Raw genomic sequence first — 26,554 nt, 5'->3', positions numbered from 1 at the left:
GAACAACATTCAGATGTAGATAATTTTACTTTTAAACTGTAAGAATAACAAACAATATTTACGAACTTACTTTATTTATTTATTACTTGCATTAAAATTACTCATTATACAAAAATAACATTTACTTATCGCCTAGTATGGATAAAAAAATAATCTTATATCTATACAGTACATTTTCGCCAACGGCTTTAAAACTTAACTTTTGCACCACATACAAAAATATACAATCATTTATATCTCTATTTCTAAATTCTTCCTCTGGCAAACAAAAGTGAGCAAATTAATAAAAAAGTACAGTCAGTTTACATTATTTCAACAACTTCAATTATGAGGCTCAATAATAAAAGGTGGTACACTCAAAACAGAAATGACTAGAATATCGGTAGTCAAATATAAAACCAAGCTTCATATCATTTGCTATTTTGGTATTCACAATAACATTAAGATATAAAATTAGAAGTAACTAGCATTTTAAAATAAATCTTAGCACCAAGTAAATGCCGATTTAATTGACCCTTATGTACATCGTGATAGTGACTTAGTTTATTTATTTACTAGCGAAACAATATATTCTTATTATTTACACATTTAAAACATTCTTCTCTTGGCAGTTCTTATACACCATTACCCAAACTAAAATAAGGCCTCTCTTTTTCTCTTTAGTGAATGAAGAAAATTGTTCACCTAAAAGTAAAGAACTGAAAAGTTGCCGAGAAATGGTTTATATCAAGTCATAATTTAGTTTAAAGAATTGCACAATGGCATCGTTTACGTCTACGTGGAGGCAGAAATGCAGTAAGGATAAGTGGTAAGTGTATAGTTGACTTGACTGTAGGAGTATTGAGTAGCTAGCTATGTACTGAGTACAGTAGATTAGTTTTTAATTAAATTAGTTTTGTAGCTGTAACTATTGTTCTCAAAAAACATACACACACACAAACACTTGTAGCATGTAGTGGTCTATAATGTAGCAACAGTCCTTTCAATCACACGTAACAAGTCTTTATCATTACATCTATACATTACATTTCGCATATGAATGGTTGTTTGGTTCCGAGATAATATAAAAACTTACCTAATCATCGACTTGAGAATTGGGGACGTAAATGTCCTAATCTAGCATAAACTCATGGTGAAGGGCTAAGCGATTATGCCCCACCTGGGGCAAGTTGTGCCAAATGAACCACACTGCGAATATAGATCGTTTCATCTACGAAGATGCGCTTCACCAATGTTTGGTCAAGGGAAGCGCGGTGTACGGGGAGTTTGATCCTAGCAATCCGAGCGTCTTTATTTATTTATTTATTTATTTAATAACAATCTTAGCTCTAACATTACAGGTTACCCCAATGCGATAGAGTAGATTAATTAGTACATATTTCACAATTAAGATTGCCGCTATGGCTATAACATAAAATAAATAACCTTTGTGAATTCAGTCAAAGAACAGCTGAATATGTCAACGGTTCGTCAACGTTTATAGTAGTGTGCATGTGCACTCATGGATGATTTAGCGTGTACCGATAACACTCAAACATTAGCGGAAATGGTGGGGCGCGACTTCGTGGATGAAACGATCTACATATTATTATAGCTGAAGGCCCGTCGACTGTAACTGGACAAACGTGGTTGTGTTGAGGTGTTACGGTCCTTAGCCGTTCGCGTGCATTGCGCGCTAGGGGCAGTCAGGCGGGTCCAGCGTGCTACAGTGGCACGTGCACGAGCTCACCGGGCACTCCGTGTGCTCCCTGGGGACACAACATATTATTGATTACGTTATTATAAGATTGATTCTTAGGTCAATATAATGAGGGTTTTCGCGTATAAAAAATTCGCTAGATGGCAACACGCAGACGTGAGGTCCAAATGCTGCATGATTGGTTATTTTTAACATGACATTGACAGATATCTCAAAATCCACCAATCACGCAGCAGCCAGACCTCATATCCACGTCCCGCCATCTAGCGGATTTTTCATACGCGAAAACTCATTAAATGACACCATTGAAGAAAATTCAAGACAGTCAAATGTTAATGTACAAAAATGCTTACAGGGCTAATCTGAAACGTTTACGCAGTTTCAGGTCTATCTGTCAGCGCAATCTCGTTTTGCGTGAGAGGGATGGCAAGATTCGAAACTATAGATAACGTTTTTCGGAGTAACTCCGCTGTAAGCACGATATAAAATATTTCTGAAGTAAAGGTCTAATAGTCAGTTTAGTAAGGCAATCGAGTCGCCTTTGTGCACGATTTGTAGTTTATCTTCCTACTACAACCATGCCAGATCCCCACAGAAAGTAAGCAGCCTCTACAGGGTTTTTGCAGCCATACTGGTGATTGGAAGTTCTAATGTTATCGCGAACGTCAAATAGTTCAGCTAAAATAAAGGAACACAAAACCTAGAAAGACAGATCTTAAGACCGCTTTCACATTAGGGCGTTAGAAGCGCGACAGCAGCGTGGCGGCGGCGTTTTTATAATGTGAAGAGATTCGCTGTCCTATATACTTACGAGCAAAAGTATGGAATCACCCCTTTGTGTTCCGAGCGGTCTTAAGAACTGAATGACTATGTATTGTATGTATCTATGGTATCAATTTAAAGTTTATAATATCACTTTTAAAATGGTACCATTTTTATTGATCTTCTATTATAGTCATTTAGTTCTTATGATCGCTCGGAATAAATAGGGTGATTCCATATTTTTGCTCGCGAGTGTAGTATGAAATTACCGGCAGCGCGTCTGTCGCGCGTTTGTCACAACTGCTAAGTCGGTTAGCTGTACTGAGCTTCACTCACTTGAACCACTCGAGCAGATGCGCGGCGTGGCCGCCGTGGCGACAGGCCACGCACCAGCTGAACCAGCCGCCGAACTGGCCGCCGCCCGCGCCCGCGCCCGGCGCCGCGCCGCCCAGGTGCAGCGAGCACACGCCGCAGCGCGGCAGCGGCTTGCGGCAGTTGGGGCACGACGAGATTTGCTGGGGGAGTGATAAAGTTCAGAACGAAGCAACTGTAAATAGGTGCAGACCAGCGATTTTTAGTTGGCCGATAGTTGGGCCCGATTTTAATTTGTATGAAGAATCAGTCAATAGCAAATCGGTGTATAGATGACCCACGCTGAACTGTCCCACCAAACTCAATGACAGGGGGGCACTACCATCGTTCAACTATATGGTTTCCAACATGGCCAAAATCGGAACCAGCGATCCGGTATTGACGGTGGCGCCCCACTGTCAATGTCATAGATAGGACAGTTCAGTATTTTGGAACTATAATGTGCGCACTTTCATACATTTCCATACTGATTAACAGCCCGATCAAACTATCGGCCAACTAAAAATCGGTGGTCTGCACCTAGGCTAAATGTCGGGCTGATAACAATGAATTTCTGTAGGACTATAATGCGCGCCTTGATTAACTGGCATACATGCATTTTATAGATTTTGTAGTCCATAGCACAAAGCCAAGTAATAGCAATTTTCAATAGTAAGTAAAAAGAGTAGTAGTAGCCTTAGCTAAATTACCGAATACAGTGTAGTTGTAAATCAAAGCATAATTATTGAAGATTCAGTAATATTAGAATTAGGAAACGTCGGAATAACTTTCATAAGAGGAAGTGAAAAGTAATGATTCGAATCCTGTATTCTAAACACTAGCGTAGAAAAAGTAGATTGTAGAGTTTAGGATAGATAGATAGATAGATAATAGGTTTATTTGCAAAACACACAATAAGCAAAAAAGTTTAAAAAGAGTAACAAACAGACATTATAAGCAATAAAAGAAAATCCTGCGCTAAGCTGTAAAGCGTGCCGCAGCGATGCAGCAAGCAAGAAAAAGCAGAGAGCTCTGCGTAAACACTGTTCTAAAAACATGCAGAACACTTATTTTCAATTTAGTATTGAAAAATGAAAAAAAAAAACAAATGCAAATAAATGTGAGTACCTTCATCTTGGCGGCGGGCGGCGGCAGACGCGCGAACGCAGGACGCGCGGCGGGTCGGGCGTGCGGCGCGGCCACCGACTTGCCGCAGTAGGAGCAGGCCACGGCCACGCGGCGGCCGCCCGCCTCGCCCGCGCACGTGTCCAGCGCCGAGCGCGCCCACCACAGCCGCCAGCCGTCCAACAGCAGCCGGTACGCACCCAGCCAGCCCGCCGCGTACCTGTGACAACGGTAGCGGTTAAGGAAAGATAAGAACTCCCTTAAACTATAGACACGGTAATAATATCATACAGTATTGTAACTTCATATAAACCGACGAAACTCGAGCTTTCCTTCGAATTTCAAATCTCTGGATGCGGTGGAGATGAAAAAATTAGGGGTGTCGCGAATTTGCCGAACGGACGTCGATGGCCTAGTGTTGAAAATGACTAAGGTGATTGAATTTGACTGACCGTCATTTACGGTAAAATTTGTCAAAAACTAGTCATTAACTGTCAGAAATGGTCATTTTCAGTTAGTTTGATTTGAAATGAAAATTATATATTGTATAAAACCAGCTTTTGCCAACGATTTCGCCCGCCTGAAATTAAAGTAACATGTCATTAAATACTCATTATGATTAGTAGATTCAAAATTATTTTAGTATATTTTTTAAAATTAAATCTACTAATCACAAAACAACACGCATTTTTATCCTATTCCATTCACAAAGTATTTTATTTGTCTAAATAAAAAAAATGTAATTAGAATGGGTACTGTAGGTGAGCAGCCCTATCGTATGTTGTCATACCGTGACGTACCGCGGGGCTGTTGACATTTATTTCAAAAATATGGCCGAGTTGGAATACTGTATAGATAGTATTACCACAAAATATAACAGAAGATAAACTCCATACTAAGCGCGCTCGAGCCACGCACACATAGACACCGCTCACGTACGCGTTATTAAGACTGTCTTGGACGAATGCGAGGCGCGACTGCGTTCGCTTGAGTGACGCTGCTCACGCGTTTGTGAAATTATTTTATTTGTGCGAAAATGAGTGAACAACAAAAAAGGGGTATTATAACATTTAATTTTGTTAAGTAGATTGTTGCTTACACTCAACATTAAAAACTAAATTTTCGTTTTTTAAACTACCAGTTGATTCCAGGAGGTAAGTAAGGTATTTATTTGTATTTCAATAGCTCGTTTAACGTTGACAAATTGAAATCCAACTCAATTATTAGGAATATCGAAGTGTTTTAAAGAGGTTTTAAGAAGTATTGGATAATAGTGTCAACCACCCAACTACATACTACGTGATACTACTTCCTTCTCGTGTATTTGTTTGCAAACTATTACTATAATAATAACGTACTAAACATAACTACATAATAATATAAATATAATGTGGATATCTGTTATTGTCTTTCTTCCATAGTATTAAGAGTTACATTTTTCTATCATAACGAAATAAACGCAACACATGACAAGACAACCCTAGCGCGACGGCCGAGCGCAGGCTCGTGAAGCGAAGTACATACATGAGTTTACCTTCTGTTATATTTTGTGGTATTACCGTGCTATAGACTGAGTTTGTTCCGGCGTTTCTTCTCAGCACTTGCCATATGTTTGTCTCGAAGCGCTGGTAGGGCCCAAAAGATAAGGATACATGTGAAGTGCCCCATAAGGACTACCTTTTCTTTTTTTATATTTAAATTTTGACGTTCATAAGTGCCACTTGTGGTCTAAACTGAATAAATATTTTTGATTTTGATTTTATAAACTTTTTAGTTGACCGATAGTTTGGTCGGCCTTCCAACTTGTATGAGGGCCCTCGCCCACGGCAACTTTTTGCGCTAATGTTACGCGCTACGCGACTGCGCGTTAGTAGCGCATTGGCATCACTTCTGTTCTGTAGTGCGTTGCAAATGCGACTTACGTGCGTTAGTAACGATGTTTGGTAAACGCGCCACAAAAAGTCTGCGTGGGCGAGGGCCCGAGGACAAAAAGGCTGTGCGGGATATCATACAATCTGAATATAATAGTTCGGCACAATTTTTATTAGATTTCGTTCAACCAAGGAACCTTTCCCAAGCATTTCGATGACGATCGGTCGTGCTTTTTCCCGCATTCAGGTGCTGCCTGAGACCTTCCTGAAACTAGATAGCCGCTACGCTGAGTGCAAGGCTCGAATCTATTACGAATAGGTCTTTCAATTTGTGGCCATTCTTGAATGTTTTTGCTCCAACAACTATAACTTTACGAGACGGTGTTTTGCCAACTAAGTCAAAGTAATAGACCTATTTGTCAAAAAATATCTTGCTCTTCTAACCACATTAAGGGCGATAACATGTACCTCTCGCGGGGGTCCGCGGCGGCGTCGGCGCGCAGCAGCTCGGGCGGCAGGCAGCGCGCCGCCACCAGCGCCGCCGACTGCACGTCGCCCGTGCGCTCCACCCAGCGCTGCAGCAGCGCCACGCCTTCTAGGCTCGCGCCTGCAACGACAACGGCGATGAGAACGTACTGCTGAACGTGACGATGAGATGCAAAGACGTGTCACGAAACAACACGTCAGACAAATATAAATTCGCCTTAATACAAGAAAATATTGTGCAATACAAAGTACCTAGACACATAAATTACACTTATGATGTACAGGCGGAAGGCAATGGTTGTAACGAGAATAACAATAAGAAATACTCTTTATTTTACACCAAAGAACAGAACAGAAAAAAGAAACACAAGGATAGGTATAACTAGGCGGTCTTATCGAGAATGTACTGTTGCTAAAAGAAACGAATATATTGGAAGAATTCACTGGAGACCCAGTGCTGAGATGAGACGCAGAGATGCGTCACGACACAACACAATAGACAAGTATAAATCCGCCTTAATTCAAGAAAATATTGTGCAATACAATGTTGGCAGATAAACTACTAAAATCAAGTGGCAGTGGGCGGGGCACATAGCTCATAGTAGAGACGATGACCGTTGGGGCAGGAAAGTTCTGGCCTCTTACTAGATGGACGACGATCTGGTAAAGGTCGCGGGAAGAGCCTGGATGCGGGCAGCGCAGGATCGTTCATTATAGAAAACCTCTGAAAAGCAGTGGACGTCATTTGGCTGAAACGACGACGACATAAACTGAAATAGATGTCTCACCGGTGAGCAGGATTCCGGACAGGTCGCCCGCCTCCACCAGCTCATCAGTCGTGCGGCGGATATAGTCGTGCAGCTTAGCATCGGATAAGTACACGCAGGCGAAGGCCACGCGGTCTTCCAGCCGCATCTCAGTCTCTGCCAACACGGCGTCGAGCTCAGCCGAGGGGGCGGGCGGCGCGGAGGGCGGCGCGGGCGCGGCCGGCGCGGACGCCGCCAGGAACAGCAGCAGCGCGCGCAGGTACGCGTCTGGTAGCGCCGGCGCCGCCGCCGCTAATGCATCGCGCCATAAACGCTCGTCGCTTAGACCAGCCAACGCGAGCGCCACTACCCTGTGATTCGAAAAGACGGCTCAGTCATCAAAATGATAACTTCTCAAAATGACAACCGGGATGCGGAATGTCCACTTCTCGAAATTACAACTTCTTAAAATGTCAACTTCGCTAAAAGACAACTTCTCGTAATAATATTGTCTATTTCGGATATTTCGATTATTTGTGGACATTTTGCGTTCCGGTTGTCATTTTGAGAAGTTGTCATTTTGATGACGGCCCGGTTTTTTTATTCGTAGTTATAATAACCAATAGTCAAATTTGACAGATGTCAAATGACAAGTGGTTAAATATCAGAAAAAAATGTTTTTCGAACAATGGTTAGCTTGACTTTTAGTACATTTTTTAACTATCAGTTAACATTTTATTAATACTTAACCATTAGTAGCAAAATTTAACAATTTGTTATTTTAACCATGAATCAAAAAACTGGGCCTAAGCCGAAAAGACAGTGTTAGTTACGAGGCTGACAGGCACGCACCAAACTGGAAAGACTTGCAGCTCCAGAAGAATGTCATGCGACATGACACACAGACGAAGAATAAAAATTTCCATTTGAAGTAGTCAAGAAGTGTGGCGTGACAACGTGCAACCTGCCACAGGCTTACAATACCATAGTCGTCTGTTTAGATTCGGCCAGATCGAATTGGTTGATCAGGATATGATAGATAAATTACTTTTTTGATTTGATTTGGACCTTAGACAATGAGGGCTATCGTTTTAGCGCTCACCAGTTAGCGCCACTGTAGAGTAAGGTCCTGTCACTTGCTAGTAGCGAAGACAGTGGCACCAACTGGTGAGCGCTAAAGTGGTAGGAGGACTATCGCATTTGCACTCATCAAGATGGCGCCACTGTAGAGTAAGATCCTGTCAATCGCCAGGGGTGCCAACTGTTAAGTATAAAAACGATAGCCCTCATTGCCACCCCGGCGGGGTCACTGACCTGAGCTGCGGCTCGCGCGCGCGCGCCAGCACGTCGAGCGCGTGGCGCAGGCGCAGGTGGAAGGCGGCGAGCGCGGCGGCGCGGCAGGGCGTGCCCGCCGCCTCCGCGCGCTCCACGCCGGCCGCCGCGTTCTCCCAGCCCCAGCCCCAGCCGCACAGAGAAAGAGCGCGCGTACGCTCGCTACTCCTGCAAACCACGAGAATAATATTCATTATCGGAGACCAAACAGTACATGAAAAAAAACAGACAGACATGACGAATCTATAAGGGTTCCGTTTTTTGCCATTTGGCTACGAAACCCTAAAAAGAGACAACAAAAGACGCTATAAAGCGATTTTCCAAACGACCTAGGGAGAAAACAGAATGTTGTTTCTGCAACTGCAGCTTATAAACATGAATACACCTCCACCAACGTGTCGAAGAAGCAACACAACTAAAAAGAGGCTTCCTGTATAAGTCCCAGTTCATTCAGCCGTGCCAATCCTTATTGGTCCTTCGAGCCGGATTCGAGGAAACTTGAAATATGTATTTGCTGCAAGAAAGCCTTTTCTACCACAGAGCAAGCTGTACCGACCTGTAGACAGTTTGACGTCGATGCGGCAGGTCGGGCAGCAGGCAGGGCGAGGCCTCGGAGCGGTAGCCGCCCTCACCAGCCGCGCGCAGCACTGTGCGCACGCCCGGGTGCTTCCACGGACTGTTGCGTATGCACCCTGGGGAACGTTACACTGGTTGACGACAGGTAAAAATGGATTTAATTATAACATAAGAGTCTTGCCACACTGACGGAGACGTTCGCGCGGCGAACACGCGGCGAAAACGTTGCGCAGCCGCAACGTGTTCGCGTCGCTTTGAAAACGCTTAAGCAGGGTACTCATCTAGCCGTGTATGTATCAGATACTGTATCAAGTGAGTTGCGAGCTGCTCGCGCGTGGTTCGCAGGGAGATCGCAGCGACCCGCCGAGTGGTGGTATCACTGCGAGCATAAAGGAGGCTCGCAGTAGGATTCAGGAGCTCGCAGCCAGATACGCGATGACCGTGGCAAGCCGTACTTACTTGAAGGTTGGTTACGTTACATGCTACGTTACGTGCTACATGGCAGGTGAGTACCCTGCATTACAATCCGCCAGTATAGCAGTTCACTATAGAACAACTTACACGTCTTCGACTAAACGAGACGACGGCCAAAAATGGGCTTTTACAACATACCATAAGGAACAAATTACAATGAACATCTGGCACATGAGTGGTTAACTTACCATCTTCGACTAGAGATTTGCTGAGCGCCAAGAAATGCCAGAGTCCACTCAATGCTTCGTCGTCAGCCAGGTCAGCGTTTTGCCATAAATCAGGCTGTAACACAAAAACATGAAATAACAGCATACAAGAGAAAGAAAAGACACTTTTAACTGTCAGAAAGTTGCTTCAGTGAGTTTTGTCGTAATATCATTTGAAGAAGGATAAGTCCAATCCCTTGTTGATGAAAGCTGAAAACAAAGACGATTTAAGACTATAATAGTCCGGTCCCTGAGAACGTAGAATTTTGTCCAATGACCCCAAGCTACCCATCCTTATCGTTCGCGCGTAATTATATTGCACAGTCGCGACAGCAATATAATTACACGCGAGCGATAAGGATAGGTAGTTTGGGGTCATTGGACAAAATTCTACATGCTCCGCGACCAGACTTTACTAGCATACCTTGAGGCCATAATCGGTCTGCGCGCGCCGGCGCATAGTGTAGGAGATGTCGTGCAGGTCGCGCTGCTGTGCGTCGGGCAGGAAGCGCAGGCGCCCGCCGCCGCCCGCCCACACCAGCCCGCCGCCGCCCCACGCCACCGTCACGCGCTCGCACACCGTGTAGTCGCACACGCCGCCTGCGCAGTACAGAGCCCCGATTACAGTAATTTTTAACGTCTCCAATGCAGACGCGCTTCATCGATTCTGCGATACGATTGGTCAAAACACAAAAAAAAACAGCGTACGTCAGCTGTTTTGACCAATCGTATCGCAAAATCGATGAAGCGCGTCTGGATTGGAGACGTTAAAAATTACCGTAATCAGGGCTCAGGGGGCGTAGTCAGAGTTTACATCAAACGTCGTCACTAAACGTAAAAAAATGACATTTAAATGTATGACGGATTGTACAGCGCCCCTAGCGGAAACTTTGACGCAGGAAGATTTAATGAAGGCTACTGACAACGCCACTCTTGTAGCGGAGTTTTGGGCTAACGCTGTGTAGGTCTGTTATCGACACGACTAGAAGAAGTGGAAACTTTCAAAAACTAAAAATTCATTTTTTTTTAATGCGCTCACTAGTGAGGAGGACTTTTGATGTAAACTCACACTAAGCCCTCAGGGATGCGAAGAGCAACTTAAAAATGGGAAGTGAATTTTATTTTATTGGAATGAATGCGAGAAACAAGAAACGCAGCAAGAATAAAGGGGCGCCACCGCGCAACGTAAACATGAGCTCCGCGATAATTAAAATCGTAAAAATAGTAAATCAGTGAAAATTACTAAAANTTAAGAAAAAGAGTTTAAGTCAAATCCGTCTCATTAATGGTCAACAACAAGGACCGACCTATCTTTCGCAGTGATTAAATAATCTCTGGGTGTTGCTTAAGATAGTAATTCATGCTTCCAAAATCTTAGAAATTCGCACGAAAATGTAAAATGGCTCTTAAATTAACAAATAGTCAAATTTGACAGATGTCAAATGACAAGTGGTCAAATATCAGAAAAAAATGTTTTTCGAACAATGGTTAGCTTGACTTTTAGTACATTTTTTAACTATTAGTTAACATTTTGTTAATATTTAACCATTAGTTGCAAAATTTAACAATTAGTTAATTTAACTATGAATCAAAAAACTGGGCCTTAGTTATTTTTTTTTGTGTATGTCTTTGTTTATTTCAATTAAATTTAACAATAATGTCAAAAAGCTATAAACATATTTCTGATAATTAATGTGAAACCAATTTAAAGAGTATTTCACTTAATTACTTAGTAATGTACAAATTCTAGATATAATACTTTTTAATAGATATTTTGTTTCGTAAATGAACTACCTAGGTAATGTACCTACGAGAGATTGTGGTCAAAACCAAACTTTATGGAATTTAATAATTTTACTTAAAATTGTATGATACGAGTAAATTATGTTGAAATCTAAACTCTGAAAATGTAATAAACATAACACGAAATGTCCATTGCAGTAACGGTACCTAAGGGGATAAGATACTAATTTGTTTTACTTATGTTGTTTTTAAAATTATGTTGATATCAAATTTAAAGTCTTGATGAAAAATAGGTTTCGCAAAGCTTTATTTTGTTTAGTACTAGCACAATTAAGAACTTTTATAATCACAAAGTTAGTAAAATTACATCTCGACGACCACCAAATTACGTGGCTGACATAAAATTAAGTTAGTTCAATTAAACTTAATACTTTGACATCATTAAAACTGACAATATAATTAAATAGCTCCGGGCAATTTATAGTTAAACTTATAATCAGATTTTGTTGCGTTATTTTAATGCCAAAAACAAAAACAAAAATTAGACAATTTTAAATTTTGTGCAACAGTTTTTGTTCCCTCGGGCTACAATTTGATCCACTAACTTCGCACTTAGTTAATTTTAAATTATGTCAAAGTTGAACACAGAACTAAATAATTTTAAACACCTACTTAATTTGCTAGCTAAAGTTTGTAGGCGACTTCACACAGTAGCAGCAGACGACTTGTCGACGCGACGCATGGTTTCTACGTATTTCTATGAAATATCTTCAGGCAATAGTTCGTTAACTACGGATTCATAGAAATACAAGGAAATCAGTACATGTGTCGTGATGGCACGTGTACTGTTTATTCTGCGTGGAGAATCATACCTTTAGGGTGCTCCCTCACCGGAGCATTCGCGTGTAAGGTAACGTTATAGATTCGAGCATTACACCAGTGAGGGAGAAAAACCGACAACTACAGCGCGCACCTTTTAATGATACAAAACGAGTATACATCAGTAAAGGACCGAGCATCACCTATAATGCGCACCTTTTAATGATACAATGAGTTATCAACTAAAGAGGAAATCTATAATTTTACATTACACGCGAATGCTCGTCAGTCAGAGAGGTAGTGCCTATTGTAAATTGTTGGTGAGAGAGCACCTTTACATAACGAAAAAGATAAACAATAGTGAAACAAGATTTGATGTCAGCATATCCACAAAAATCTATACTATAGTAGGTTATAAAGCTGAAGAGCTTTATTTGTTTGAATGCGCACAGAAATTATTTTTGTATTGGATAGCCCAATTATCGTCGAAGTCTTTAAGCTATATAACATCACCCGACAGCCAATAGGGGCGGAGCAGTAAAGATAAATGTTGCAAAAACGGGAAACATTATTCAAACAATTTTCACGCGTACGAAGTCGCGGGCACAGCAAGTATCTTATACAAAGAAAAATTGTTCAGGCGAAGAAATAAACCAGTCAATATCTCTTTGAATCGGAAAAAAGTCGTTTCGAAGCGTACAACTACTTCATTATTGTCTAACCTTTGACCCACGTCCTTTGGAAGGGTATTAATATCACGAGATTTATTTCTGACCACAATCTCCTGGATGCCATAAATCATGGCAAAGCCAGGCCCTTGGACATCATGTGCAAAGAAAAACGAAAACAGCCAAGTCACTTGCCATGATTCGCTAGAAGCTAGATTTCTGAAGATGTCTTGTTTGATTGACAAGAGAGTCAAAGAGTTCCTTCTTTCAAGCAAAGTTTATTACTTACCCGCTTAATTGAGTCATCTTAATCATCCACTGTCTGTTATAACAACAACAATTCGGCAAAAATACTATCACCAGTCAAACCAGTCGTTGTTGAAATCCGTGGAATAGGATGTTATCCAGTAGTGGACGTCATTTGGCTAAAACGAACGACAGATCTGGACAATCAGTTTAATTATGACCACGAGTCAGAAGACGTAGCGTGGGCAGGCCTCCCTCTAGGTGAACCAACGATCTGGTGAAGGTCGCGGGAGGTGCCTGGATGCGAGTGGCGCAGGACCGGTCTTTGTGGAAATACTTGGGGGAGGCCTTTATCCAGCAGTGGACGTCTTTCGGCTGAAACGAACGATTGTGCACTCTACACATCGCCAGTTCATAAGTTTATACATTTTTCTTGAAAAAAAAAAACACCAATTGCCTCCTACTGTTTAAAGCCTTGATTAGCTATCAATGTGCCCATATGACTTTTATTAATCTGTGTTAGCTTAATCTGACCTTTCTGTTCTTCTCCAGCTATGAAACGTGTGATCATGAATTATTGTCATTGTTATCCGATATAACCTTCTTGAGGAAATCGAGCCCTGATGAGTTTTTGTAAGAGATTTATGTTGATTGGGTTTTGCTGTCGATACGTGAGAGTATTACGTCATACGTAGAGTAAGTACGTATTAGCTGAGTAAACTCCGGTGACGCCCAATTTGGTCTAAATTATGATAAGGTATGCGAAATCACAAACATTACTAATGAGGTCTCACATGGGAGCGCGTGGACGTCAGGGTCACACACGTAACCAATCGTCAAAGCTCTATTCAACGCTGTGCGTTCGATTTGCTGCTTCACTTAAGCAAGCATAGCGTCAGTACGTATTAGCTGAGTAAACTCCGGTGACGCCTTATTTAGTTTAAATTATGGTAAGGTTGCAAGAAGGCTTAAACATGTTGTTTACAGAAGGTAAATCAAGTTATTCTTATTTGACTGGAATGTTGCGAACTGAACTGTAACTGCAGGTAACAGTAACAGTACAGTAACGGTTACAGTTCCAGGTGATCATTACCTGCCTGTTAAGGGCTATTCAACTTTCCCTTAAATAACCCAGTCCAGTGTTATAATTTACGATGTCATAAAAAAATAAAGTAGTTAGTGAGTTGTGATTTTTAGAGCTGAAACGATACTACGCTGTTCGACAGTAAACACCTTGACGTATGACAATAAACATTTATGTAGACTTTCTTCATAAATGGCTGAGATGAAATATCACAAAACTTCTGTATGCAGATACACAAGTTAATTGTAAAATCGCATCTATTACAGCTAGATAAGGTGCCATAGCCTTTAGTTTGACGTGCTATCATATTTGGGGGCATGGCAGTGCCCCCAGATACGAGCATACAACTTCCGAACAGATGTATGTGGGTATTTCTCATCGCCACGGTTCTCATCGTCACCTTCGTGGCGAATTTTATTTCTAACTTATTTCAACTTTTTGTAAACAAAAATTGTAGCGCTTGATGTGAAGATTGTATTCTCAGTAAATCAGTCAAATAGTGAGTCTCGTTTGGAAGCTTTAACGTTTTGAATTTTTTGATGCCACGAAAGTGATTCTGTACTTCACAGCAATAATATATATATATATATATAATTTTTTCAAACTTTATTACTGTAAATGACTCTTAAGTGTTTATAAAACATATATTTTGTCTTATTTTCATAGATAAATAGCAATAACATAATATAAATAGGCACCTACTTAAATACAAGATAAAATTTTACCGATTACGTCAACTATTAAGTTACAAGATTCTACGCAATTGGTTTTAAGGGTGATACTGGTGGCATTCTGAAATGCTAAAGAAGCAAATAACGGATTATCAGTACCTCAATAAAAATAACTCTAACTGATTATCAGTCCCTCAACAATTTTTTTTTTTATTTAGGCCAGAGGGCCTCGTATTTTTGTTGTACAACTTTTAACTCAAACTTCAGATTCAATTTATCTTACAAACAGATACACAGTCACATATACAGACATATATACAGTCATATAGACAGATAACAAAAATACCCTTATTTATTTATTGATGTACTGATCNACCCAGTACTGAGGCTCTTATTAAATATAATGCACAGGGGTTCAACCAATACACCAGCACACCTTCTTATAAAAGAGGGAGGAATATCATCAGGGCCAGGGCCCTTTGACACGTCGAGTGATTTGAGCGCCATCTCAACTTCCTCGACTGTAACGACTATTGACGAGATAGCAAAACTTGACTCGGGAAAGTCAGGTGTGTATGTTTCGTTCAGGGGTTCACTATAAACTGTAGCGAAATGCCTTGCGAATAAGGAAGATATGCCATTGCCATCATCCGCGATATCATCACCATAAAACATTTGACTTGGCAAATCGTTACTGGTTTTCTTAGACTTAGTGTAACTCCAGAAAGACTTTATGTCGGTTTTCAAGTGTTCTTCGATTCCCTGAATATAGGATTTAAAGTTCGATTCGTAGGTGGCTTTAACTCTTGATCTTAGCATTGAAAACGTATCGTAGTCGCGCGGGTTGCCGAATAGTTTGTATTTCCTGTGATATCTGTTCTTTTCCTTTAGTAATTTAAGCAAAGAAAAAGAGAACCATGGTGGATATGATTTTTTAGTTTTCTTTCTAGGGGTATATTTATCTATGCAGTTCCATAAATGGTCATAAAAAACTTGTACGAATCCATCACAGGAGAGGTCTGAATAGTCACTCCAGTTTACCCGAGCAAGTTCCGCGATGAGGTCCGAGTAGGCAGCTCGGTCGAACATGTATTTAATTTCATCTTTTCTTTTCACTTGATGTGCTTTGTGAAATTTTAGGTCTATATCTAGAGGTGGGTGATGGTTGTCGCATCGACTTAAGGTCTGCGACTCAGTAATATCGCAAGAGATGTGTGGCTGGCTCAGAACAAGATCCAAGATTCTATTGTTAACGTTTTTTACGAGGTTGCGCTGATTCATGCCAGTTCTTAAGAGAAACTCCTGCAGAATTGAGATTTTCCCATTCGATAAAATAGAAGAAGAAGCCGTGTCGGTCCAATCAATGGCCGGGATGTTAAAATCACCAACTATTAGGGTCTCAGTTCCAGAAGAAGAAAGAACGATATGTTCACAGTTATCAATGAATTCCGAAAAATCTTCTTGACTCAGGTATGAAGGCAAGTACACAGTGCAAAGATTTAGAACAAAATTTTTGAATTTTATGCTTACCCATAGATCTTCAACGGATGTCTGCCATTGATTTTTTTCGTGTGCTAAAAGACTTTTCTTAACTGCAATGAGCACCCCTCCCCCATGAGATTTATTGTATTTCCCCATAAAATCCCGTGATCGGTCCCTACGATAGACAGAGTATCTTTGATCAAACACCTCAGATGAGCTAACAGAGTCGTCGAGCCACGTTTCACACAAACAGATTATATCATAATTATTCATTAGCACAGAGTTTAGTAAATTGAGGGTTTTTGTTTTAAGCCCTCGTACATTTTGAAAATATATTGACAATAAACCCATAAAAACGCGCAGTGAAAGTATTTAAGATGGTATCAAACAAAAGACACACACAGACATCAAGTTAGACTCTGGAGAATCTGCTCACTCCTTACATGTATAAAGGGAGATGTTTCATTTTTCCGCATGAAAATTCTTCCACCTCGTACCCATACGAATTTGTAAGACAGCTCTTTGGCTCTTGCCCTGGTGGCCGCATGAAGTGCCTTATTAGCCGGAGAGAGGTGTTCGGCGACGTAAATGGGAGCATTTTCGCCGCCCATCCCAAGCAGAGATGAGCAGAGTTTCTTGTTAGGATGCGACCGGTTGTATCGTGCCACTGCGGAGTAGAACTCGTCGCGACAACGCGTACTTCTTAGTTTTACCACTATGGCCCTGGGTTTTTTACTGTCCTTATTTATACTGGCTACACGTGTGCAGTTCAGTATATCGGTGTCTTGTAATTTTAAGGATACCACATCTGCGATTTTCTTGACAATGTCGACGACATTCTCATTTTTATGTTGCGGCGCTCCCTGGATTTCGATGTTGTTGTCTCTTTGCTGCTGCTCCATGACGTTCAGTCGGTCCGATAAAGCAGCGACTGTGGACTGTAGTTGGGTGCATTCGGCTTGAATAATCTTGTAATTGTTTGCAAGAGTATTAGTGGTCTTGATTATGTCATCGTATTGCTTGCTAACGTAGTCAACGCTTTCTTGTAGTGTACTTAACTGCTTCTTGATTGGTGTTAATTCAGATCGAATTGTGGCCTGAATAAGCCGTATGAGTTTGGCATCAGTTTGCGAAGAAAGGTCGGCGTTAGTGGAGACCTTTGATTTGTTCTTGTCACGTAGTGTAATATTTTCTTCACGCTGCTCAGTCGTCTCATCATGATCAACACCACGACGAATTGGTGTACCATCTCCCTTAGGCAATTTGGTTTGACACTCGGGGCATGTCCACGGAGTCTTTCTTTTGGCAGAAGAAGAGTAGTATGTGGAGAAAGTCCTTTCTGATACGGCGGCACACAATAAATCATACGTGCCGTTGCAGGAGCTGCATTTCAAAAACTCTTTGCCGGAGATAATTGTACGACATCCCGCACAGGTATTAGTGAGCTTTGGCGACATAGTGTTTACTTATTCTTCACACAAAACAAGGAGAAATACAAAATAAAAAAAAAAAAATAAAAAATTGTTTGATCGTTGGTCTCGAACCCAGGTCTCCGAATTTGGTCGAGATTATCGTTCCGTACCGTTGCGCCAACGCGTCGCTTACGTCATTTCGTGAAATAGATGTATTGAAGAAGCGCGTCCAGGACTCACGATTGATCACTCTGCTCGGACGGCCTTTCTATTTTCAAGGTCAGTGGTCGCGTCGCTCGCTTGTCCAACGTCGGTTGATGTTATGATTTCGTAATTTTGACGTAAACGTTGCGAATAATTTTGCCAATAATCACCAGAGTCCAGAGGGTTTTCCGTAGATGAGAACCACCACTTTGCACTTCGCGCCGTTGTTAATGTTTTTAACCAGATTAATTTGTGATCACAACCTGTTTAGTATTAATGCAACGAAAAAATTTGACGAGCGTAGACGATTAGGATGTTGACCGCTCGGGCGGTCGCGCGCGAAAAAAAAGTTGTTGATCCGATTTAGTCATGTCAGATCCAATTATTCACTATGGGGGCTTTTAAACTCAGTTGTTACTAAACACAATAACCAAGATACTTACTACCAAGTTCTTTGTGTATTCTGGATATTTCATGATAGGTACCTTATTTTATCATTCAGTCTCGAAAACATTCATTAGATAAATAGTACCAGAATGATATTGTGTAAAGAAATGAAGCCGCTAAACTTGTCTTGCCATTTGCATAATGGACCCAAATCGCAGACGGGCGTCCAGGCTTGTTAGGTTTATGTTCGCGGTTCTTGCCGTCCTCTTACTGTTATGACTCGCTGTTACGGTGTTGCTTAATCTTTCATTGTCTATTCTATTAAATGCATAACGAAGTGGGTTTCACAACGGCTCTAACTCTGGTTTGCGTAGGTATTAAATTATAACGTAGCTGATGGCAGGTGTAGCTCTGGGGACAAATGTTGGTGTTATGAAAACTCAGAAGATTTTTTTACACTCCAGTTGAAATAGCACTCGTAAAACTTTACATAAGAGGCCTCAGGTAATTGGTGTATTTGTTAGATTATTATTATAACAACATAAATATTCCGTTAGAGGCTCTACATGCCGTATTTGTCAAGAGGCGATCTCCACTCGAGAATATTTTACCCATCTCTTATCGACTTGCTTCCATGTAAAGTTTCATAAGCATAAAACTGCGATCCCTATTCATGCCACTATCCATGTTGGGACGGCATTCTATGAACCGTAACATTTATTCTACTGAATTTTTAACCAAAATAAAGTTGTACCGTGCCGGAACTAAAGTTTTTGTTCCCGCGACCTTTACCAGATCGTCGGTCCACCTAGTAGGAGGCCTGCCCACGCTACGTCTTCCAGCCCGTGGTCGCCACTCGAGAACTTTCCTGCCCCAACGGCCATCGTCTCTACGAGCTATGTGCCCCGCCCACTGCCACTTGATTTTAGCAATTCTGCGAGCTATGTCGGTTACTTTGGTTCTCCTACGGATCTCCTCATTTCTGATTCGATCACGCAGGGAAACTCCGAGCATAGCCCGCTCCATCGCCCTTTGGGTGACCTTGAGCCTTCTTATGAGGCCCATAGTAAGCGACCACGTTTCGGATCCATATATCAACACTGGCAACACACACTGCTCGAATACTTTTGTCTTGAGACACTGCGGTATTTCGGACATGAGTATATGGCGAAGCTTCCCGAACTTCTCGTAATAATATTGTCTATTTCGGATATTTCGATTATTTGGACATTTTGCGTTCCGGTTGTCATTTTGAGAAGTTGTCATTTTGATGACTAAGCCGAAAAGATAGTGTTAGTTACGAGGCTGACAGGCACGCACCAAACTGGAAAGACTTGCAGCTCCAGAAGAATGTCATGCGACATGACACATACACGAAGAATAAAAATTTCCATTTGAAGTAGTCAAGAAGTGTGGCGTGACAACGTGCAACCTGCCACAGGCTTACAATGCCGCAGCCGTCTGTTTAGATTTTAGATTCGGCCAGATCGAATTGGTTGGTCAGGATATGATAGATAAATTACCTTTTTTGATTTGATTTGGACCTTAGACAATGAGGGCTATCGTTTTTATACTTAACAGTTGGCACTCCTGGTGATTGACAGGACCTTACTCTACAATGGCGCCATCTTGATGAGTGCAAATGCGATAGTGCTCCTACCACTTTAGCACTCACCAGTTGGTGCCACTGTCTTCGCTACTAGCAAGTGACAGGACCTTACTCTACAGTGGCGCAAACTGGTGAGCGCTAAAACGATAGCCCTCATTGCCACCCCGGCGGGGTCACTGACCTGAGCTGCGGCTCGCGCGCGCGCGCCAGCACGTCGAGCGCGTGGCGCAGGCGCAGGTGGAAGGCGGCGAGCGCGGCGGCGCGGCAGGGCGTGCCCGCCGCCTCCGCGCGCTCCACGCCGGCCGCCGCGTTCTCCCAGCCCCAGCCCCAGCCGCACAGCGAAAGCGCGCGCGTACGCTCGCTGCTCCTGCAAGCCACGAGAATAATATTCATTATCGGAGACCAAACAGTAATGAAAAAAAAAAACAGACAGACATGACGAATCTATAAGGGTTCAGTTTTTTTCCATTTGGCTACGAAACCCTAAAAAGAGACAACAAAAGACGCTATAAAGCGATTTTCCTAACGACCTAGGGAGAGGACAGAATGTTATGCTTCTGCAACTTCTGCAACTGCAACTTATAAACATGAATACACCTCCACCAACGTGTCGAAGAAGCAACACAACTAAAAAGAGGCTTCCTGTACAAGTCCCAGTTCATTCGCCGTACCAATCCTTTTGGTCCTTCAAGCCGGATTCGAGGAAACTTGAAATATGTATTTGCTGCAAGAAAGCCTTTTCTACAAATATAAGAGCAAGCTGTACAGCACCTGTAGACAGTCTGGCGTCGATGCGGCAGGTCGGGCAGCAGGCAGGGCGAGGCCTCTGAGCGGTAGCCGCCCTCGCCCGCCGCGCGCAGCACCGTGCGCACGCCCGGGTGCTTCCACGGGCTGTTGCGGATGCACCCTGAGGAACGTTACACTGGTTGACGACAGGTAAAAATGGCTTTTATAAGATGTTCGCGCGGCGAACACGCGGCGAAAACATTGCGCAGCCGCGACGTGTTCGCGTCGCCGCTCCGCTTTGAAAACGCTTAAGCAGGGTACTCATCTAGCCGTGTAGCATGTAGTGTATCAGATACTGTATCAAATGAGTATATTGTACCCGCTGCGAGCTGCTCGCGCGTGGTTCGCAGGGAGATCGCAGCGACCCGCCGAGTGGCGGTATCACTGCGAGCATAAAGGAGGCTCGCAGTAGGATTCAGGAGCTCGCAGCCAGATACGCGATAACCGTGGCAAGCCGTACTTACTTGAAGGTTGGTTACGTTACATGCTACGTTACGTGCTACATGGCAGGTGAGTACCCTGCATTACAATCCGCCAGTGTAGCAGTTCACTAATAGAACAACTTACACGTCTTCGACTAGACAAGTCAACGGCCAAAAATGGGCTCTTACAACATACCATAAGGAACAACTTACTATGAACATCTGAAACATGTGTGGTAAACTTACCATCTTCGACTAGAGATTTGCTGAGCGCCAAGAAATGCCAGAGTCCACTCAATGCTTCGTCGTCAGCCAGGTCAGCGTTTTGCCATAAATCAGGCTGCAACACACAAACATGAAATAACAGCATACAATGAGAAAAAGAGACACTTTTAACCGACAGACAGTTGCTTCAGTGAGTTTTGTCGTAATATCATTTGAAGTCGCTGACATAGCCCGACGAATTAGCAAGCTGAAGTAGCAATGAGCAGGGCACATAGTACGCAGAACTGACGGCCGATGGGGCAGCAAGGTTCTGGAATGGAGGCCGCGTACCGGAAAACGCAGCGTGTGACGTCCACCTACAAGGTGGACCGACGACATCGTAAAGGTGGTAGGGAAGCACTGGACGCAGGCCGCTACCAATCCATCAACGTGGAAAGCATTGGGGGAGGCCTATGTTCAGCAGTAGACGTCCTGTGGCTGAGATGATGATGTTGATCATTTGAAGAAGAATTAGACCAAATCTCTGGTTGACGAAAACTCAAAAGAAAGACGATTTGAGACTACGAGCATACCTTGAGCCCATAATCGGTCTGCGCGCGGCGGCGCATAGTGTAGGAGATGTCGTGCAGGTCGCGCTGCTGTGCGTCGGGCAGGAAGCGCAGGCGCCCGCCGCCGCCCGCCCACACCAGCCCGCCGCCGCCCCACGCCACCGTCACGCGCTCGCACACCGTGTAGTCGCACACGCCGCCTGCCGGCAACAGGGGGCGAAGTGAGAGTTAACGTCGTCTCACTAGTGAGCGCGTAAAAAAAATATATTTAAATTTATGACGGATTGGAGCACCCCTCGGAAACTTCCAAGTACTAAAATTTTCATATATTTTTTCGACAGTCAGGGAGGAGGTGAGCAAATACTGTACCAAATATAAGGAAAGGCTGAAACATCACACAAACCAACTCGCTAGAGAAATTGTGGAACAAACCCACAAGACCACCACAAGACTGAAAAGATGGCAAATATTACAGTTGGACCAAAGATGCTAGTGGCTTGGACTGAATATTGGAAGGCTGGACTAGATTGCTACGTGAATTAGTAAAAACCGAGGGAGAGAATTTACTGGAATACCCCTCCTCATGAACACAAACAAAAAAGCAAGACAAAACATCTGATTATGACCTAAGTCGATTGCAGGATATAAAAAGGGGAATAAAAAAAAAATTTTTAACGCTCTCACTAGGGAGGACGTTTGATGTAAACTCACACTAAGCCCTCAGGGATGCGAAGAGCAACTTAAAAATAGGACGTGAATTTTATTTTATTGGAATGAATGCGAGAAACAAGAAACAATAGTGACTGGGTTTCTTGCGCTGCTTCTTCTCAACACTGGCCCATTTATTGTCCCGAAGCAGTGGTAGGGTTAATATTGGGACGAGTAAAAGTGCTTTTTAAAAGCCTATTTGCAAAAATAAATGAGTTTTATGAGTTTTAAGAAAACATTCTGCACACTCACTGCTGCCGCCCGTTCGCACAGTCGCGACAGCCATATAAGTACGCACAAGCGATAAGGATAGGTAGCTTGGGGTCATTGGACGAAATTCTACGTGCTCGGCGACCGGACTTTAGCTTTAGTTAGTCGCGACAGCCATATAAGTACGCGCGAGCGATAAGGATAGGTAGCTTGGGGTCATTGGACGAAATTAACAGCTTATTAATTCGTATCTTTCCAGCGATATTGAAAAATGGCGACGAGACGAAAATAATTGTTTGCACACGCACAGCATATGAAGCTAAACACCATGTCATGGCATCTAATGTAGTGCAAATCATTATGTATTGAGATTTTGCAACAGAAATGTGAAGTCTATTCGTAATTCTATCAAGATCTTCAAGCACGATATGGAACAGCAATCGACGAGACTCACCTGCGACATTGACAGCCAACAGACGAGCTTCGTGCGCAGGGTGCCAGCAGAAAGCCGCGAGAGGCGCGGGCGCGGCGGCGGCGGGCGCGGGCGGCGCGGGCGTGACGTCGCGCTCCAGCACGCTCGGGCCGCGCTCCGGCTCCTCGGGCTCCGCCTCCACGGCGCCCTCGGGCTCCGCCGGCGCGCGCCCGCCCTGCTGCACGTCGTGCAGGCGCAGCGCGCTCGCGTCGCGCTGCAGCGACAGCAGCAGGTTGCGTCTGCAGCAACGTCGCATGCTCAACAAAAATCTACGGGTCGGCCTCAGCCTCGAATTTAGCGGGCAGCGGCGCGGGCAACGCAGACCCGTTCTCGAAACAAGCGGGCAGCTCACGCGGCGCTTTAGCGGCGAAGTGTTGTGTTCGGGGTTGTGTTGTCGAGATATTTGTTTTTATTCGCAAACGAAATGTCTGAACAACGGCGTCAATTTTATTTCGATTCAAATTTATTCCTAACGCTCGATTTATTGTGGGCAAAAGAAGGAGTGCGCTGCCCGCTCGTTGCCCGCTCCTGCGCCGCAGCCCGCTCGTTGCCCGCTCCCGCGCCGCTATTTTCGAGAACCGGTCTATTAGATTTTACGCATAAGATCCTGCCGCTCCCGCGCCGCTACCGCCGCCGCCCCGCTGCCCGCTAAATTCGAGGCTGAGGCCTAAGGCTCAAGGTCCAAAGGGCGATGGAGCGGGCTATGCTCTGAGTTTCCCCCGTGATCGAATCAGAAATGAGGAGATCCGCAGGAGAACCAAAGTGAACGAAATAACTCGCAGAATTGCTAAAATCAAGTGGCTCGTAGAGACGATGGCCGTTGGGGCAGAAAAGTTCTCGACCGCGGGCCGGAAGACGTAACGTGGACAGGCCTCCCACTAGGTGGACCGACGATCTGAAGGTCGCGGGAACAGCCTGGATGCGGTCGTTATGGAAATCCTTGGGGGAGGCCTTTTTCCAGCAGTGGACGTCATTTGGCTGAAACGAACTGCGTGTTTAACACCAGTGTAGACGTCACTGAACTATCGACTGCCACGAGCAAGGGTTGCAGCAGAGTAAATACAAATGAGTAGGTCATCTTCATAGAAACGCACCGAGGTTTGTTTTGCCAACACGTATGCGACGCGCACGCACACACTGACAAAATTTAGCGGTGAGGTGCGCCCAATTTTGTCAGTGTGTGCGTGCGCGCCGCATACGTATATTGGCGCGCTCACATACAAACCTCGGTGCGTTTCTATGAAGATGACCGACTCATTTGTATTTACTATGGTAGCAGGGCCACTGACCTGGTGGGGCACCACTGGATGCGCGTGACGTGGCGCGGCTGCGGCAGCGTGAGCAGCGGGCGCTGCAGCGCGCGCGCGTCCCACACGCACACCACGCTCTCGCCGCGCGACGCCAGCTGCCACGGGTTGAAGGGGTCCGAGCACGCGCCGTAGCAGTACCGGCTCGTGGCCACCAGCACGCCCTTGTTCGATAAGTCTGGAAGTAACGACCTCCATCCAGCGGCAGAAGACTACAAGTCCTTTATATCCAAATAAAGAGATGACGAGATTATAAAGAATAACATAACACAGATTTGAGGGGAGAAACAAATGAGTCCAATGAGATTGGTGCAATGCAGGACACAGCCACATTCCTTGCTGCCAATTTTCTTTGAGCATTTACTAATTTAGATAAAGAAAATTAAACCAATATATGAAGATCTTCAAAGGGAAACAATTTCACTCACCTCTTAGATCAAATATCTTGATATATTTAAGATTGACACTAGCCAGCAGAGTACGGTTGGAGCAGTTTGACCAGGAGACATTGTGGGCTGTCTCCGAGAGACCCATCTCTGCTAGAGGCTTGGCTGAGTCAGGTGTAGGTACCAAGGCTGCTTCTGCACCTGTTGGTCAAGATCAGTTATAGTTCAAAATTATTAAAATTTACAAATGTATCAAAGTTACATCAAAACAAATTACTTTTGGATTCTTCAGGTGGGGTAGAGCCTCTGTTCACGTCCCACAGTAGTATGCAATGGTCGCTGCGATGTTTCTCCATAGCCACTGCCAGCAGGTTTGTTTCCACGTGGCTCCATGACACCGAGTTGCAAAGCCGAGAGTATCGGGGAGCTAGTAACAAAATAAGAGTCAATTATTCTTAATCATTTACTTGCATTACTTCAACAATAAAACAAGTTTTTTTAAATGAGAGTTCTCAGCAGTAAGATATGTAGACAGACAACTCACTGAACTCCCTGCCGACCAGCCCCAGCGGGTCGAGGGTCTGCTTGAGCGCGGTAAGCGACACGCGGCCGCTCGCGTGGCCCAGCGCCAGCAGCGGCTCCGCCTGCTCCGGCGCCGCGCTCACGTCCACGCAGCGCACGCCGTTCGCGCTCTGCGACGCAATCACCGTCGCCCCGCGGTTGCCCGATATCTGAGTGACTAACGATCACACGCCCCAATCAAAAACACAAACTATAAATATATAATTAATCAAAACCGACATCGTGAGCGACACAAATAGGACGAAAACCACTTACAAGCAGTCTTTTTCTCAATATCTTTGAGTCTTGAAACCTGGTACAAGGTTATGTCGGAACCCCAAATAATAAACTTGTCATGGTGGACCGGGGACCAGATTACTTCAAGTTTACCCCCCGACATCGTTTCCATCGGGTTCCAGCTAGTTCAGAACATTAATTTTATGAAAATATTGTCCCAAAAAATTTACGAGGATGTTTTGACGTTTGACACTTGACAGTCAAATTTTGACATTTGCGTTTTGTTTCAGTTGCAAAGGATGAAAAGTTTGGAGTAGTAATTTAAAATTAAACGCAACTTGGATTTCTGAACGAAAAGTGGGAGTGATACCAGTCCAGAATAATAATATCCTTGGAAATTTTATGAAGGTACCTAAAGTTAAATTAAACTACTTTTATTCTGCGATAGAAGTGCAGACATAAAGAGAGTGAGTGAAAAAGAATAAAAAACAAAAAAAGGTCACGCAAGCACGCACAAGGTAGATGTTTTAGAGCAAAAAATGAACGGGTAAAAATTCTTCTTCTAAAGTCTGGTCGCGGTCGCCGAGCAGATAATGCTAAGAATAGTCATTAAAAATTAAAAAAAAAATCATTTTAAAAGTGAAGCCACAATGATGCATGGACTTCTTGGCGGGAATCTGAAGCGTCATGTTAGCGGTTTTGTTTTATTTCCTCAAATTCGTGTGTGGGCGACTATTAA

The 26,554-nt window shown here is 43.5% G+C and overlaps 1 protein-coding gene across 1 annotated transcript; it reads right to left on the bottom strand.

The window, feature by feature from the left end:
• Positions 1-1,595: 1,595 nt before the first annotated feature.
• On the bottom strand, positions 1,596-26,077 carry mio (GATOR complex protein mio). Its single transcript, XM_028313819.1, has 15 exons — positions 25,855-26,077; positions 25,562-25,756; positions 25,295-25,444; positions 25,060-25,218; positions 24,614-24,809; positions 23,307-23,563; positions 21,959-22,134; positions 21,408-21,501; positions 20,725-20,860; positions 20,135-20,320; positions 7,083-7,411; positions 6,277-6,415; positions 3,941-4,157; positions 2,798-2,976; positions 1,596-1,748 (listed from the first exon to the last, which is right to left on the bottom strand). The coding sequence occupies exons 1-15, from the start codon at positions 25,985-25,987 to the stop codon at positions 1,676-1,678; spliced, it is 2,619 nt and encodes an 872-aa protein (XP_028169620.1). The 5' UTR covers positions 25,988-26,077; the 3' UTR covers positions 1,596-1,675.
• Between the last annotated feature and the right edge of the window lie 477 nt (positions 26,078-26,554).

This window comes from Ostrinia furnacalis, unplaced genomic scaffold (assembly GCF_004193835.3).
Source record: "Ostrinia furnacalis isolate ACB-3 unplaced genomic scaffold, ASM419383v2 OfSCF4386, whole genome shotgun sequence".
NCBI classification, from domain to species: Eukaryota; Metazoa; Arthropoda; class Insecta; order Lepidoptera; family Crambidae; genus Ostrinia; species Ostrinia furnacalis.
The sequence above is the reverse complement of the archived record's forward strand: the minus strand, read 5'-3'. Positions and strand labels throughout refer to the sequence as shown.

What these genes read in the sequence shown, in the direction of transcription:
- mio (XM_028313819.1), bottom strand. Translation starts at nt 25,987, where the DNA reads ATGGAAACGATGTCGGGGGGTAAACTTGAAGTAATCTGGTCCCCGGTC. An exon ending in CAAGATATTTGATCTAAGAG is followed by an intron (nt 24,810 to 25,059) that starts GTGAGTGAAATT and finishes CGTTACTTCCAG; the next exon opens with ACTTATCGAACAAGGGCGTG. An exon ending in CGACGCCAGACTGTCTACAG is followed by an intron (nt 20,321 to 20,724) that starts GTGCTGTACAGC and finishes CGTGGCTTGCAG; the next exon opens with GAGCAGCGAGCGTACGCGCG.